At 40.4% G+C, this 18,208-nt stretch overlaps 1 protein-coding gene across 3 annotated transcripts in view; it reads right to left on the bottom strand.

Annotated features, from left to right (window-relative positions):
* The window catches only part of atrn (attractin), a 127,451-nt gene that overhangs the window by 26,532 nt on the left and 82,711 nt on the right, over window positions 1-18,208 (bottom strand). For all 3 annotated transcript variants that reach the window (XM_026151857.2, XM_080293788.1, XM_026151858.2), the window contains exon 26: window positions 15,934-16,012. In XM_026151857.2, the coding sequence (XP_026007642.1) occupies window positions 15,934-16,012 (79 nt within the window). The remainder of the gene's footprint in view (window positions 1-15,933; window positions 16,013-18,208) is intronic.

Here is an 18,208-nt window from a genome sequence, read left to right as displayed (position 1 = left end):
TGTTTTCCAAAGAGCTATTTGTTGACAATTATTATCTGAACGTGGTGTGCAGCGTCTCCTTCTAAAAATTTGAGGAAACCATACTGCTAGGGGACAAAAGAAGTAGCAGACCTAAAACAAAAACAATGCACAGCAAATGAACTGTGGTCCTAATCCATCTACTGTTTACTAAAGCCTCCACAGAAGTGGTCTCAGTGGAACGTTAGCTGTCAAGAAGCCATTCTTAATGAAGGGAAACACTGAGAATTAAACAAGAACTGGACTGAAAATCAGTGGCAACAGGCCTTACTCAGCGATGAATCCAAATGTGACATTTTTGTATCAAATCGTTGTCAGTGGTGTGGTTCAAAATATTTTTTGATCTGTGTATAAGCAGAGGATTGGCAGTTCTGGGAATATAGTATATCAAGGTGGCTGAGTAACAACGGGCCCAGCTCCAGCATGCCTCTGTTCTTTTTACATATTAGATTTGACCAGTAAACAACCAAATCAATAAAGCCAAGTACACCATTTAAATCAGCACGACTTGTTTTCTCTGGCCAATCTCTTTACAACTTGGCTGGCACTAAATGGGAACAAACATAGCAGCTAATTGGCCAGATTATAACAGGTCTCGTTCAAATGTAAGCAAATGTTTAATCGCAGCTAATATTTAACCTATGAGAGGCCAGCGTCTGTGGTCAGCATAAGCAATTAAAGCATCTTAAAAGAAAATATAGTATTATAATGTCGAAATGCTGTACTGCACAAGGCTAAATTGCCAGGGAAATGAAATCATTTTATTTGTAGCACTTTCAGCTCAGAGGACAAAGTACTTTGAGCAGACATAAATAAAAACAACCAATATAAATGAACAACACAATAATAGCCTAACACATAACTAAAAGCAAACCAAAACACCATATGGCTGGAAAAAGCAATCTGATTAGCTTCACTACATCACATCATCTGACAGCTATGGCGCACACAACAATGCACTGAAGGGACAGGGGAAGCAGTCGGTGCGCAGAAGTGACTTTCAGGGAGAGAACGGGAATAGTGGCATAGACAGGAAACAGGTGAGCAGAGATTTCCCAATATAGAAACAGGACGTGTCATGTTAGGAAATTATACCTTAATACAGATGCAGCAAGCTCTGTGCAAAGATGTGCTGTAGAGGGGGAGAGCATCCGAGGTGACGCACAGCTCTCTGTTTAATGAACATCCTTACTTCAGAATCCACAGTACGTATTAAAGTTGCTGACTTTAGGATGACTAGAGTAAACCGAGGTGCCTTGGAGGTTAAAACAAAGACTGCACAAAGATGGAGGAGCTGAGACAGATGCAGGAGGAAGAACCAGATAAAAGTAAAGAAAGCAAAGACAGTCTGTAATAAGATGAAACAGAATTTAAAAAGTGTAGGAGTGGCGCTTTGACAGAGGTTCTGGGCTTGTACCAGTGCCATGATGGATGACTGAGGGGTGGGAGGGGGTGCTAGATGTTATTAGATCAAATGGGGGTCAACCACAGTGTAGTAGGGTTGAGATGCTAAGACAGCCTGTATATTGTGAGCAATAAGACACTGGCACTGATCCAAACTCTAATTATACGCACCATCTCTGCAGAATTAAGATTAGGAGGATTTAGAAGTGTCTCGGGAACACTGACAGACAAAAAAGCCTCGTGTTCACACGAACAGTCAGATTTCCTACATACGCAGAAAATGAAAATGACACGAGGGCAAAATCTGCACTGACACAGAATACACTGCTGAAATACAATTCAGCCAACCCACACACACTGATCTGGTATTCATTCGCTTGCACCCGAACACTGTAGAAACAAACGGTATCTGTTCACGAATGCAGAATATGCCCCCGGACTCATGCAGGACTTGTACAAACACACAAATGTATTATTAGTACTCTTTCACTTCTGCACACACAGTCTATCATTTGCATGCTAGTGATTTTCCTTTTAAAAACCAAAGCTAATATTTGCTCTGGAGTTGGCACGGACAGCTAAAGCAGGAGTCTTCTAACACTGTTGCAGAGATAGCTTGCTGCCAGCGCTGCAGCTCTGCTCTTGATTCTTTTTCATCACATTTTGATGAATCCGCATCCTGTCAAGTGCAAAGAAAGTCTTAGATTGACTATGTGGAGGATACCCATTAACGAGACCTTTCCTTTAAGCGGGATGTACGTTTTCCTAAATATTCTCATAATCCTCTTTGAGTGACTGTGACTCATCCTTACCCTCTCTCACCCTCATCTTTCTCTCCACCTCTCACTTCAGGATTGATCACCTCTGAAGTAGGCCTTTTGTTCTGTGCGGTGGTGCAGCGAACATTGACCTCAGGAGAGAAAAGGAGATGGAAGACATCTCTCAAAGAATCTTAAAGCATCTCTCTAGTTAATCTACAGAGGCCTTGCAGTGCTTTAAGGAAGAGCACAGTTGATGTTGCTGCCTCAGTACTCACACAACAGATTTTTCTTACATGTCCGCTTGCCCCCGGTTCGCTGCATCATAATGTGCAGTCAAAATAATGTCAATTACTTGTTGAAAACGTTATGAAGTATGTGCCAAGAAGCACTCTCTGAGACTGGAAAATTGAGAGAATGAGAAAAAAGGTGCAGAGACCTGTAGTTCATCAAATGGTCAGCGGTTGGCTCTGAAAGCGAGTCAATCTGCATAGACTCTTGTGTCAAACATAGAAGAGAAATCATTTTTATTTTACATCTTTGTGAAGAAACAGTTCCGCATAGAAAATCCCAAAAGGAGTAAAATTTTAGATAACTATCTTTGGAGATGAAACCCCCCGTAAAACTGTAAGATTAAAATTAGTATTTTAATGCATTTTAAGTACCCTATAACAACCATGGACGGGCTCTCTCCATTTCACCCGCAATGGACTGCTGACACGATACGGAGGTCAGTTACTGAGGAAAACCTAAATGTCTGTGTCAGTAAGAGCTGCTGATTTAGCTGCTGTTAGCGGTAAGTGGATCCGACTCTGGTAATTATGCTAGCTGACATGACGTTAGCTTAGAATTAGCTGCGGGCGTTGCTATTATTGGCTCATTGTCAGCTTTTCAGAGACAGAAGGGTCGCGTGTCTGATCTGTTAACAATAAGTAACTGTGGAATAAATAAGCACGAGAGGAGACGAATGAAAAAGAGAAAGAGGTGATGAAAGTCTATCATATACAGATTAAGCTAGCTTAAAGCTAACTTGTGATTTACATATCAATAGTTTCAAAGTATTTAATGGATTTCTCCTCTATTATGAAATTCTTGGGAAACTGGAGCATTGTAATCAAATTCTATTGGGATATAGAGGGTTAAAAATCAAAGTAATTTATATAAGTGCCTTTTTAATCAACCAAGCTAGCATTAGCTTAAAAGTCTCCACCTCTACAGTCACATTCAAATATGGTCATACCTGGTTTAAATAAGGGAGGGGAAAGCTGATAAAAGCAAAAAGACAGATTGAAGGCAATGAAACCATCCAATGACGTCTCAGTGGCTCAGACCAGCCATTACATACAGCATATGTTTTTAACAGTTTACTACTTGAGGTCCATAAAAATAACATTGGTTTCCTATCGTTTTTTTTTAAACATGCTGCAGGCAGTTGGATCCAAACTTGTTTCTGTGAAGAGTTTATAACTTGTATGGTATAAAATTCATTATCAGTAGTTTCAAGTTAGTCTTCTGATTAGATTATCAGGGGCAGGTCTGCAGTGCTTTCTCTGAACCGTTATTCCATATTTAGAGGTGAATCAAACAACACTGTTCAGTTACGTATGGGCAGCGAGCCTTGAATGTGAGATGTGAAACAAACAAGTGGAGAACATTAGATGGTATTTGCAGGGGTATGAATGAACATAATATATATCTATGTAGGCAAATTGAAAGTATTAGGATTTATAACAAATGTTTGGGGTAAAAAAAGGACACATGGATGCTAAAAGTTGTATGTGTAATAATGTTTGTGCAGAGTTTCAGTCAAAAACCCACCCGCTAAAGAGGAGATTGGGTACAGGACATATATACATGCATATGCAGCATTTGTTATAGTATGATGCTATTTATCATAACCTAATTCCTTTTGATGTTAAATGTTTATGCTGTCTCACAAACCTAGAACAGCGCTGCTTTTCAAAAAGCAGTTTCCAGAGTTTCCAGTTATGTCTGGAGACATTTTCGTATTTGCTGGTAAATGACTGTAATTAACATAACTCAGTATTACAGCTTTAACCCATTAGGAGACTAGTCTGGGACTTTTACATCATCTGCTCATGAAGAAACAAGGCTGCACAGCAGCAGAGAGGGAAAACGTGGTTCGGGGGTGGGGGATCTCAGCTAAGAAGCTGCTAGAGGCAGCTCTGAAGAATGCCGCCTGGGGTACTGGCAACGTGCGAGACGAAAGAAGAGAATGAGTAAGTGTGAAGAATGGTGGCATGAGAGCGGTCGGGCTGAGCAGACAGTGTGCCAGTTGGGGTCACCTTGAGCAATCCATCTCCCCACCTCCAGCAGGGATGCAGACTGCAGGAGCGGGGAGGACTGAACAGGTTTCCCCCCCTTAATAGCATTCTGCAGAGAGTGAGACAAGGCGATGCCTTCTCCCTCTCTGAACTTGTCCGGCAAGGATTTGGCCACAGCTGAACTGCTGGAAGGTGAGATAACCGGACACCCCTGACAGCTGAGACAAACAACGCGAGACAACACTAGCCGAGACAAACAACACAATTCTGTCAATGCTGAAATGAGCTTTCATTCTGTAAAAAAGGGAAAAGGTGAAACTTTGGCTTCTTTGTCTTCACAAGGCTATGCTTGCTACATAAAGGAAAAGAAGGGAAATCAAGCCTTTTATTTCTTTTGTTTCATTCTGTTGGTAGTCAACGGTGAGGAGACAAATACTCTTACAACAGAAAGAGCTATTAAACTAAAGTAGATTTATCACCTACGCAATCCTTAATGTTTCAGGAGCACGACACTCTCCCCGGAGAATCACGTGGCAATCTGCTATGATGTCAGCTGTTCACACTACATGTGTTTCTGTTTTTTCAGAGACAGGAGGAAGTAGCATGAGGAGAGACAATTTTTTCCTCGTGTGCACACCAAAAAGCAAGGAAATAAAGGGGGAGAGGGACATTTTTAACCCAAAGGATTGTTACAGTAGTCGTATGAATGCCCTCTGTATTTCCTAAAGCTGAGATACACTTCTGGAGCACAATCCCAGAGCATTTCACTCTACCACAGAGCCATAACAATGACCATGGCCTCAAAAGTCTGCCTTCAAGGGCACAATTATTCTTACTGAGAGCAGGCATGGTTGAATCCATTTTCAAGGGTACACAAAAGTAATACTAATCTACCTCTGTGTTCAAACAACGTAACAGACTTTCTTTCATCAAGAACACAGTGATTGACATGGAGGCCTTTCGCTCCTTTATTGTTTAAGTCACAAAGCTTATGCTGTTTGGAGTCTCCACAAATTACACAGAAATGATTCTACACTAAGCTACCTGAGCAGAAATCTTTAATCTTCAACCTGCCACTGACAAAAAAGTTCAGGTGGTCAAGTTTACACTGCAAAGCTGCATTTGCAAAGAGCTGCTCAGGTCAGCCACTATTCACTCCATCAGCCTTTGGAGTGGCCTAATGCTTTAATCTGAAATGAATTTCATTACCTATAAAATACCAGTTAGCACCATAGTGAGCAGGTAGTAGCTGGGGACCAGCATGACAATAAAAACACGTTCAAGCCGAAATAATAAATAAAGTCATTTCACTTGACTTCTTTTTGTCCATTCTCCTTTATCTCTGTCATAATTTGGTTCCCAAACTCTCTGCTTTTAATTTCAGTTACTGCCACATGAAGAGAGGAATCCAAATTACAAACTGAAAAGTCTTTGTTGGTTTAACATTACCAGTGGATCTTTTCCAAAGCACTGCAGGTGATCTGTACTGGAGGTTCCACCAGTTAAACTACTGGTCGGGCTAATTAAACACTTTAAACATTATTGACCAAGTCAGTGGATTACAGGAGTGATACAGATGTTGAGCTGTGGATGTGCTGCTAATTCCTCCGCCTGATCCTTGCGGGGGGGGGGGGGTTTAACAGATGCAAGTTTGCTGGATTTTAAAGTTTTCATCCAAGTTGAACTGAAATTGCTCCATTTTTACTGAATGTCTGGGCTGATGATAAAAAAAGCTGAGCTGATTATTAATCATCTCTGCTTGTCCCCAGGCTATGTTAGTCCTGCACTAATAATGTTTAGCTGGATCAAACTCCAGCTAAACACTGCCAGCAACAGAAAAACATCTTTTTACAACTTGGGAGCGTTTACATTTCATTCCAAAATTCTCACCACAGACCTGTTTTTATATTATAATAAACTGCGATGTAGCTGGTGGCCTGTAGCCTGGCTATATCTCAAAAGGATAAACCAGATGTACAGATGCCGCATCTTATTCAACAGATTTCAGCTCAGTTTTCAATGAGAGAAAGCCTTCACTTTAATAATAAACACCAACATCGGCATTAGAAATGAATATTCTTGCTGAAGCGGAACAAGATAAGAGGCTGTTCACCTTAAACCGCTAACCTTTTGCACAGGTGCCACAAAACAATAATGAGCTGAGCACAATTACTGAGAGCAGGTAGCCCAGGGTGTCTCAATAATCTCCTGCTCAGCATAAGCAAAACAGGACTTCATGCGCCCCAAACAAAATGTGAACCCATAACTTTGACAGATTGATTCAAGTTTCTTGGAACAAATATGAGCAACACACAGAAAAGTAATATTTATGGAGCTAATTTCCTGCCAAAAATGAAAGAAAACATGTTTTCCAAATGCCTGATGATTCATTATCAAACTGCAAAACATCACTAACAAATTCATGCATTTAGTTTCGCACATACAAAACACACCTATTAAGATTAATAGAACAACAATGCTTCATAAAAGGAATGCAGAATTTATAAAATAAACTGTATTTTTTTTTAGAGAAAAAATATGACTTTGTGCACAACCAGTGTGCTGTGAAGGTCCCAAAAAGAGCAGATATTAAACACTCAAACACAGCGATAATTTCCAGTCTGTCAGCATTAGCAGTGAATAATAGCGACGGACAAATGAAAAATTAGCAAGATAAACAAGAATGCCCGCTCATGTTGACGTTGGCGTTGCAGAGTTGCACTTCTAACTTCTGTGGGGACGCACGTGTTTGGAACAACACAAACAACTAGATTATCTGGGAAAAGAGCTTAAACATGTACATAACTTCAAATAACAAATGTGAATATCAGAAAATTGGATTTTTAAATCAATAAATATTTATCACAGTTGCAAAATTCTAATGCAGACTTCATGTTTTTAAAGAATTTTTTTGATATTTCTGATTGCTTTCCAACATTACAACTACATGGCTGACTTGTATGTTTCTCCTCAGCAGAGACTGCATATGTAATGTGGACAGTGTAAGAGTACATAATTAAGTTTTATTAGCTTGGTCTTCATTTATTACACACTAATTATTGGATGCAAACATGTGGCACATTAAGTTGAAGCTCTGTGTATTAAAGCACCGTCAGGGGACGCGCACAGATACTCTCTGGATCGCGTTGCGGACTGCTCCTGGCGTGCAGAAGCGAAGAGGCTCCAAGCTACAGTGCATTCCCATGATTCTAAAATTATAATATATTACAGAGCATCATCGGGAAGTGCTTTGTAAGGGGGTAACAGCTGCAAGGTAAAGGTGGAAAGATTGTTTTTTCCTTTCTTCCTTGCTCATGTGTGAACCGCATTCACATCTAGCCATCTGCTTCTGGGCCTGGGTGTGTATGTGTGGGAGCTGCCATGCTAGCGGAGAGGATCCGATTTATCATTACAGATGATTCTGGAAACAAAACCGATGTGTGGAGCCTACGTGGCTCCTTGATATCTTCATTGTATTCCAGGTTTCTGCCTATTCAAATGATACGTGTGCCAATCTCTCCCAATCTACTGCGCTTTCACACCGAACCATCTGCTGCAGACCTTTTTTCGCACGCGAGGCCGGCGTGTACGAGTCAACGCAGGAGTCGGTGAGAGTGGAGCGAAGGTGGTGAGTGTCTGAGACTGTGGGCTTGTGTGGCCGCGCATGTATAACAACGAGTTGTTTTGAAAGCTTCTAACAATGACTGCATGACTGATTATGGAGATGCAATTTACAAACTTCCTGATGATGTTGTACACTAGACTGAGTTTCATTACAGACTTAACTGCCAACACACACCTTTGTGTTCTGCTTGATGTGCAGGACTGGGTTCAGAAACCTAGTTCTATATCATGAAAATGCAGAAAGCCGCCTTAGTTTACTGCAAAGAAATAGAATAGATTCTATGCATATTTCTTAAGGAATAATGTTGGTATTTCATTGTTAGCCTGCACTGCGGTACATGTACAACAAAACACAATCATGCAGTGCACTGAAAGAAAAATGACAACTGCAATATCTGGGATTTCATTCCTTCATCCAAAGCATTCCTACTCGGTACTTTGGGAAGTTACATAGAGTTTAATATGGTTTTAATGACAGTGATGAATGCCCGTATTTATTTAGCCAACACTGATGTGTAATCTTTAAACCGTGTGACAACTACGATGTAATTAAAAGTAGCCACTATAGTAGTGTTTTGTTGTTAAGCTCCCTATATATTACCTTTGCAGCAAGTATGAACGAACGATTTTTCTTCCTGAGCGACCACTGCATAGAGCGGTTTTATGGATTTTTAATACATTCTGAGGTCCTTTGTTTGTACAGTAGCAGGGTGACTGCTGATATTCAACGTGCTACGTGGCCTTAACCTCTTAAATGTCCCTCTCTGTTAGATTATACTGCAAGTCTGTGTGTGGGTGAGTGTGTGTGTTTGTGTATTCATGCACAATTCTGAAGACAAAGGGAAAGAGAGTACACAAGTGTGCTCACGTTGAAGTACATGAAGCAGCACAAGCGCAGGGATTGCTGAAAGCTTCAGACAGAGTCAGCGAAGGCGTCTGTAAAAGGTCACCGTTCTCTCCATCAACAGAGTTTGGAATGGACGGGGGCGGACCGGAGAGGAGAGGACAGGGCAAAACGAGGGGGCCCAGTGGAAAAAGTCACCCACCCAAAAATGTGGGTCAGCAGTTTGCTGTGACTAAGGGCACAACCATAAGGAGGCAGCCAGGGAACCATTTAACAACCTTATTGCCGGCTCTTCATCCTCACGCCTGGCATGAGATGGCAAGGAAAGGTCCCGCGCGAGCCGTGCTTCAGACTTTAATAGTGTGCAAATATGTCAGGTGGGGAACTATGCACATGTTAGGTTAGACAGGTAAGGAAAGGGTTTAGGAATGAATCTGAAACTATTTATACTTCACACTTTTCTTGTCTTATCTGCCAGCAGTTCATTTTAAATTAACCTAATTTTGTACTGCTTCAGTGAAAACGTGACATACTGTGTGAGAGGAATCAGGAACAAATCTGACAAATCCCGTTAGAGTTTTCTGAACATTACTATAAAAGTGCTTAAGATGACTACAGGCGCTTAAACCTAAGCTAGGTATTTAAACTTTAGAAATACTCTTTAGCTCACAGCCATCATTGCATGAAAATTTACATAAATGTTGTAGGATGTAATTACCTGAAGCCCAAGGTCAAATTCTATACAGGTGTGCAAAAATTATAGCCTGCTACACTCTTGGGTATCTCAGGTAAAACTTTTGATGTGAAGCAAAAAATCTGAACGCCTGAAACTTTATGCACACAGTTTTGAACCTTTCTTGTACATTTTGAATGCCACATTTGTTGCTTTTTCACATGTCAACTCACAGGTAATATCCTTCAATAAAACGAGTGAAAGGTCTTACATAAGAGATCATAGCTTTTTCACATCGTCACCTCTGGTTAAGGTCTCAGACCTCATCTCTGATCTGCTTTTTAAAAAAATAGACTTTCATGTGTGGACGGCGTACTTTCCCACTCACCGAATCATCAAAGAGATGAGGGAAACCGTGGCCATTTCAAGCAAGAAAATATGTTTATGTTTAACCTGAGTTAGGTAACCTTTGATGCTAAAATATTAGGTTTAAACGTTGTAGCCTATTTCGCAGCTGCGGTTCATTTTATGATGGGGCCTGAGCCTCGACGCCTTGACTGACATCCTTTTTTGCTTTTTCATAGTTGAGAGGAGGTAGTAGTGGGAGGGCAGCTTAATGGCTGATAATAAATATGTGAAGGTATCTAAGAGACATTTATCCCATTTCTGCTCCCTCCCTGCCTTCTTCCTGCAGGCAGCCTGCGTCTTGCGTAATGTAAATGTGGAACACAGCACAAATGATCAGGGACATTATCACATTCTGCATTTCTGTCAATACCTCAGGGTGCAATACGCGTCTAATATATGTCAAGTTATATGTGATATATATCTGAGTAAGTGCGACAGTGGAGGAGGAGGATCTCCAGGGGAATGTAACTGTATGAGATCCCAGTGATGGTGAAAAAGAGAATACTGGGAAAACTGACAATGAACATCAAAGGCTCACTCTATGCATTACAATGTCATTCAAAAGGGGGTTCCATCTCTGAACATATGACTCAACTCTCACGCAGCCAGGTGCAGAAAATTCTGTCTTTCAGCCCTCCCATTCTGGCCTAAAATCTCTGCTACAATCTAGCGAAATTAGATATTCTGTCCTTAGGCAAAGAAGGGGAAAGTGGCACCATTATTACAGTATTTTGCATCATGATATATTACCCTTTCAATAGATCTGCTTGCTGGATTTTCGCTTTAATTAGCCAGCTTGCTAAAAGAATAGAAAAAAAAAGAGAAGGAACAACTTTAATCATTTGTGTCTGTCACAGGCCTGCGTAAGCTGTGCTCGAAACCTGTCTGTGACGCTGTAATTGTTGGCCGCTCAAAAGAGAAAACTGTAACTCTCATTTTAGCACTCTGTCGCTTCGATTAACTTTAGGACAGTAAATATAGACATAGCGCAAAAAGATAAAAGTGAGAATCAATTTAGAACTACAGCCATTTAAGTCCTGCTGTTGCTAAAACGTTACCACAGGAATAATCAACTTGCATTAACAACGTTGCTCAAGCACTGCTTATTCTGACTAAAATGCCAGAGCCCGCTATGGTACCGGCTGTGGTGGGGTCCATCTAATGCCATCTGGCAGCTCCAGCTTCCTTCAAAGGAACTGTCAGGTCTCAAAGGAAGGCTTTGATTTAGATTCAGACACTACAGACCACACACCGCAAGCACGCACATGTATGCAAACAGATGCAGGGTGCAGACACACATGAGGAACAAAATCCATCGCAATACTTTGAAACGTGCACAAACAAGCTACACGCAGTGACCAACAGGTGGAACCGACATGCTTAGCAGGTGTTAGCCTACGCCTACAATAACAACAACTTCAGACACAGTCCTCGAGTCATTAATACTCCTGGCACCAAATTAACACCTGGATGCCTTCCAAATGAAAAAGTTGAATTTTGGAGAACTGCGAGATTATAGTTTGTCATGCTAAAGAATAAAAAGAAATACTCTGTTTCTGCTAAAATGTTCCCTTTATATGTATATAACCTCTATTAATATCTCCTAATATACATTTTTTATTAAAGTTTTTGGATGGGGTTAATAAAAATCTTCTCAACAAACCCATTTTTAAGAATAAATGTAACGTTTCAAAGTCAGTTTCACTCAACAAACATGTCATTCTAAAAAAGCTGATTTCAATCCCTGTGCCAACAGCCACATCTTTAAAAAGAAAGGGAAAAAAGTCTCAGTGACATTTGCATTATAGGGCTCGCGCTAACACTGTTATCCCGAGCGACTTACAATGCCTGTGACAGCACAATGAGCTTAAACTCCTTAAAGTCAAATGACAAGCAGCCAGCGGTGGGGAATAAAAGGACTCGAGGCCATCGGCTTAAACTCCTCTGACCCTGCAATGACCACATAAAATGCAACGGCCACCACTTTCCACTGCGTCGGGCCTAAGTGGGGTGAACGTGGGCATAATTAGATGCAAATGTGTGTCACTGTACAGCTGATGCAAGCACCAAGTAACATGGAGGAATCAAGGATAAATGTGAAAGCCAAGCCTTGAGGGACAGTGCTGAAAAGAACAGAACGGTCTCGATGTCAAGGAAGCGAACGGCTGTAACGGAGACAGTCGACCTCGTGGAAAAACATGATTAGCTTTCTGTTTGCGTGAATTGTGTGTCACGCTGTGTTCACATGGAACATGAGCATGCGTGAAAGCAGGTTGCCTGTGCTGCTAGATTAAGTCACATTTGATGGAAATTTGCCATCTTTGGTTTGTTTATACGATACTCCTTATGAACACTAGATGAAGATAAGTGGCAAGAATTTAGGAGATGGTGAGTGTGTGTATGAGCAGCAGAAAATAAACTCCACGAGTGAACAGAACATGTCCAAACATTTTTAATTTAAATAAATAAATAATAATGACATTTCTATCCTTACTATTCTGAGTGGTTTTGTAGAGAGGAGGGTATTAGATCCCAAACCTGTTGAGCATTTCCCAATCCTAATTCAGTTGACATCTGTGCTTGACATCTGTGCTAGGAAGAGCTCACTATATAACTAATGTTTTGGGGGGGGATTTTCCCCCACAGTGGTTTATAAAAAGGCTGCTGAGCCAGTGATGTCATAGCTAAATTTGTGATTCTGCCTGGCAACAACTACTATCTTTATAAATTGGCTCGTCTTTCCTGCAGATTCTTCACAGAAGAATGTATGACTCGGGTGAGATGATACTCGGGGTATCATCTCACAGCATTTTACCAAAATGTGACTTCACAACTAGCACTAGGACCGAGCTTCATTTGCTCAGATTGCAACTAAAATTGCAACTTTTTTTTTGCTTTGCTTATATAATGAGTTAACTGTATAGTGTTTACCATCTTCCATTAACTACTGATTGGTAAAATATCTGTAATAGGTTTATTTAACTGTGGTTTTTAAAAAAAAATGAGATTAACCGCTAATATAGATGAATAGAAAAGAACAATTATTAATAACAAGAATACCTGGCATTTAATAAAAATGTGTACTGTATAATGGGCATTTATCCAGTTAACCTATCATGAATAGATGACTGGCATTACATCATCATCATATGGCTCTTTCAGAGTTATGGACGAGTTAAAAAAAAAGTTAAAAGCTTGTCACTGTTCAAAATTAAGGGAGCGCTTTTATAACTGTTGCTCAAGGTTTGTAAATGTATTCAGATGATGAAGTACAAAGGAGACGTGATACACTGAGATTCTTACATAAAGACAAAAACCAAAGTTCTTCCACAGGTCATGTTTGTGACATTACCAGACAGTCATCTGACATGTATTAAAGTACTCTGAGTGAATGGGGAGAGATTTTCAACATTAGTTTCTTTCGTTACATAAAACCTGCATGTATTGAATCACAAGTCACGACTCGTTACAAAAAAAGTCGATCTTTTATTATATCTATAAATAAATATTTTATATTTATAATTGATATTTCAACTATGCATTTTCACATTACTGCAGTTTCATTAACAGATTAATTAAAAGCATTACCACGATGACCATCTCTGCTTATTCTGCTACAGCACACAAAAAACGAGGTAAAACTGACCTGTGGGCATCATCTGACACAACCAACGTCGAAAAGGAATATGGTCGAGGCATGTATCGCCTCTACCGTATTTGACAGCTGATCTGTTATGCTTTGGATGCAAAATAGTCCCTCTTAGTTAGGGTGTGCCACAAGGCTCAATTTCGGGTCCAGTCTTGTTTGCACGTCACATGTTGACACTGGGGTCTATTTTTTCCCAGCATAACCTTTTATTTCACTGATTTGCACATGACTTGCAGATTTGACTTTGTGAGTAAATACATTGACAGTGCTCTGGATCCTTTATCTTCCCATTATAAGACAAATGTTAAAAACCTCATTGTGTACCTTGATGGTTACTTTAAACTGTGTAGGCAGGTATGCAGCAGTCCATTTTCCCCATCACTTTGACATGAGCCCAGGTTTGTTCTACAAAAGTGAAACATTTTAGTAAAACCTACAAGCTTTTTCAGGTGTTGGGGAGTTTAGCACAGGCCACAGTTTTCAGGTGGCCACCAATCCTCTTAACAAAGTTCCACTTTTAATTTTGTGTAAAGGTTAGAGTGTACAGCGTCCAGATGGACAACTGTGGTTTTATGATGAAGAGAGGGCAGAGCGGGTGCAGGTAAAAGGGGGATGCTAAGAGGCACAATAGGTGAGGCTGATTACAGCACTTTCGGACGATGTTACAGGCAAAAGGCACTTCAACCGACACGACGAGTGTAAAAAGCACAGACCAAAAGTTCACATTAAGCACAACATTAGCGTGTATGCTCTTAGACACTGACACATATGCACTCGCACACACGCACATAAAATGCAGAAACACAGTGCCACCAGTACACAACCTTTCAGCCACTCATTCAAAAGGTGGTCCAAACCCTTCTGGAAGCACACGTGAAAAAGCATTTTATCATTTTCCCAGCGAGGCAGTATTCAACATGCAAAAACTGCACTGACTTTTCATACTTCTCACATCTCGTTAGTGCTCCACATGCAGAAAGCAAATGCAATGCTTGGCAATCTGTCTGAACAGCTAGTCAGGCCAGACTGTTAGTTAAGCATTTGTTGAGTCTTAATCATGCAAACACCGAGCTTACAGAGAGAGATGTGACAAGTTAAAAGCAATCTGAATTCTTGCTGATAATTAACTAGTAAGCCATCCAACTCTTCCTCAGCCAGCTAGTGAAGGTTTATTTATATGTCTGATGTTGAACAATGATTTTGAAAACGTATTCATTTAATCCTTCTAACTGTAGAGATTACTTGTTGCTTAACAGGACACTGATGACTTTGCAATGACTTGTAACTTGCAGCATGACTGCACATTTTCATTAGTCTTAGCAGTTACTTTAAACCAAAAGGACCATTGCAATCAACACGTGATATGTTATATGTTATAATGATATAAAACCCAAGGTTAATTGAAATATGAGTGACTACACAAGTCAAGTTTAAAAATGCATTACACCCAAGATCCTTTTAATATTCTCTCCTGATTATTTCTGCGTCCTGAGGAGACAGGGGCAAGCATGACTCTAAATACTGGAGTCATAATACTGCTAATACCTGCTGCTTTATGAAAGACCACTGATGAATGTCTGCCTCAATACATTAACAACAACCAAACACTTAATGGTTGCAGGGCTGTTGTGATTCAAATGACTTAGTGTGCACATTGATAATACTAGAAGGAGCCAAGAGTTTAGCGTTGCCTGGAAGTTGCCTGTAGTGTTGATTGCTTTAACTCTTTCCCCTATAAAGACGATCTCCCCTGTATCCTTCATGATCAATTTTGACAGCTCAGTATGTATATCGATACAGATGTGGTTTGGCAACCTCTAGAATAGTTTCTAGAGGATCCTGACCTCAGTCCAACACAAGAGTGGAGACCACGAACCAGTCCATCATCAGTTTCTGACCTCACAAATCCACTTCTGGAACAATGTCCAGAAATTCCCATAAACACTCTTCTAAACCACGTGGAAAGCCTTCCCAGAAGAGTTTGGCCGACATAAAAAAACCCTATGGATTAAGAACAGGACGTCCCTCAAGTTTATATGTGTGTGAAGATGGATGAGGGAATACTTCTGGCAATATAGTGCATGACAGAATCAACGCAATCACACTTCTTTGTGATTGTGGACAAAAACGAACTTGATATACAGTATTTATTCCACTGGAAAATCCACAAAACAAAGCAACTTTTACAGCAGCAATAACTTTAACCAGAAATGAGTTGATGTGACTGTGGCAACTTAAAATCAATTGTAAGCATGGAGTCAAACGCTTACCTCTCGCCGCCGTGACGCCCAGCAGCTCTGTTTGATCTTCCAAACTACGGCGGCCACCAGGAGCAGGGACAGGAAGCAGCTGTGGGTGGAAAAGACAGAGGAAGAGATGAGTCCAAAATATATTAAAAAAAGAAATAAAAACAGATAAATGAAGCGATGAGAAGACAAAACCTATAAGCTTTTGTCTTCTCATCAAAAGCTATAAGGATGGTTTGATGTTAACTTTATAGGAAAGAAGTATTTGACTACGAGTTTTATTTTCTGTCACCGATAAATATATTAACAAACAGATTTTTGACATCAAACATATACATGTGTGCATTTTAAACTGACAGCAAGTAGGGGAGGAAAATAAAGCAAAATAAAACAAGGTGATGCCAGCCCACACTGAACAGCATTAAAGAGCGACAGGTCTGAAACTCGAAGGGTAACATTAATTATCATAAGCGATGAATCTGCCACAATATGCACAACCTTTGAAGTCAATTTGACACGTCACTGCAGCCTTTTCCATCTGTACTGGAAATCCAGGAAAACTGCTTGACAAATATGGGCAGCTGACAAAGTTACACAAATTTTCATTTTACTGGAATTAGTCCTTTTTTTCAAGATCAAAAGAATCAAAACGATACATTCTCAGCTATAGAAAAAGAGCTGATGATGTCACTTCTTAACGGGATACAAAGTGATCGTGCTAAACGTCAAAAGAAACAAGCTAAAAAACAAAAGGTTAGCAAAAAAAAATGGATGTACACTTTGCGCTTTTCTTCAGATTGTTTAGGAGGGTGGTCACACATGATGATTTTCTGCTTAAATACTTTTAAACAACACACACACACACAGACGGTCTTCAACCACCATTCCATTTTATGCCCTCGAGCTCCAAGTGTTGGCATCAAGCACCATCTTTGTCATCCTGTTATGTTTCTGTTCTGTTTTACTCTACACTCGCTTCCTTTCATTCTTCAGCACTTTGTGAAATGTTTTTTCATGTTTTTTCTTGAACACATAATGTGTTTTTCTTGGTTCATTTCAAGAACCGCCCTCCCCCCTCAACACACGCGCACACAAACACACACAAATAAAATATACAAAGAATCAAAACGCTTAGCGCTATTTACGCTCTACAGAAAAACACCTTGAGGTGATGATGATTGTGGTGACATGTCTGGGTGACATGGTTTGTTAGCATCAGCGTGTGTGTGCGCGTCTGCTCTCCCTGGCTTCCAGACGTGTACTTAGACAAGATGGAGTGAGTGTGTGTGCGCGCGCGCACGTGTAAACACATCAGGGACAACATCTTTAGCACTCAGCTTCACTCTCAGCCTGTCACGGCTCTTGCTGATCTTCAGTCAAAGCTATCAGAAGTACGATGGCAAAATGCCTAAATATGAGTGATTCGTGACACAGTTTCCTCCAGGACGGGAGAAAAAGACAAAAAAACCATCTAGCCTTAAGAAAAGAGATACGTGAGATTAAATATTAAGTCTCATGTAATTTATGTTCATATATGGGTCAATTTAAAAGTCCACATAGGTTAGAACTTTAAAAAAAGGAGCATACTCTGGTGTTTTGTCCTAGCTAAAGGCATTTCTATCAGAGACACAAAGCTGGCAAGCTTCATGGCACTATGTGTCACATCTAATTTAAAAATACAGAACAGTACAAAGTAAGTGAAGCCGTGTTTCTAGTTTACACCGTGGCATATCGGCCTCCAGGTCTCTATGTACTGCAGTATTCAACACAAGACTGAGTCCTCAATGATTAATGGGCTCAGAGCTAACTGTCTGAAAGACTGAAAACTCCTGGCTTTGACTTTCATAAATACATTTATGCTTTATTGTCTCAAGTGTAGTTTTTTTTGCTAGTGTTTATCGCATAAAGAATATTTGTGAATAAACTTTCTGGGCTTTGAAGTGGATTTAATTAGTCCACATTGAAGCGTAACTTCTTCAGACACAGGGCCTTCCAGTCAGACCCCTCGCAGGGTTTTCTCCAACGTTCTACCACTTTTTCCATCTAAATGCCTTTGCCTATTTTAATAGTGGCTGTGAAGCGTCAGATCTTCATTCATCGCTCCCGACCCCATCCGAGCCCCCGCCCACCCTGTGTGACTCTTTAAAGTGCCATTTATTTAAAAAAAGAAGAAGAAAAAAAGATTCCCTTATCTCTCTGGGCTGAAGAAGCCCCTTAAGAGATCCATCCGTTCAGCCATCTTATTGATCTGGCTTCCTGCTCATTGCTTTAAAAGCAACACTGTGCTGATGAATGACTT

Source organism: Astatotilapia calliptera, chromosome 19, assembly GCF_964374335.1.
Source record: "Astatotilapia calliptera chromosome 19, fAstCal68.1, whole genome shotgun sequence".
NCBI lineage: Eukaryota > Metazoa > Chordata > Actinopteri > Cichliformes > Cichlidae > Astatotilapia > Astatotilapia calliptera.
The sequence above is the reverse complement of the archived record's forward strand: the minus strand, read 5'-3'. Positions and strand labels throughout refer to the sequence as shown.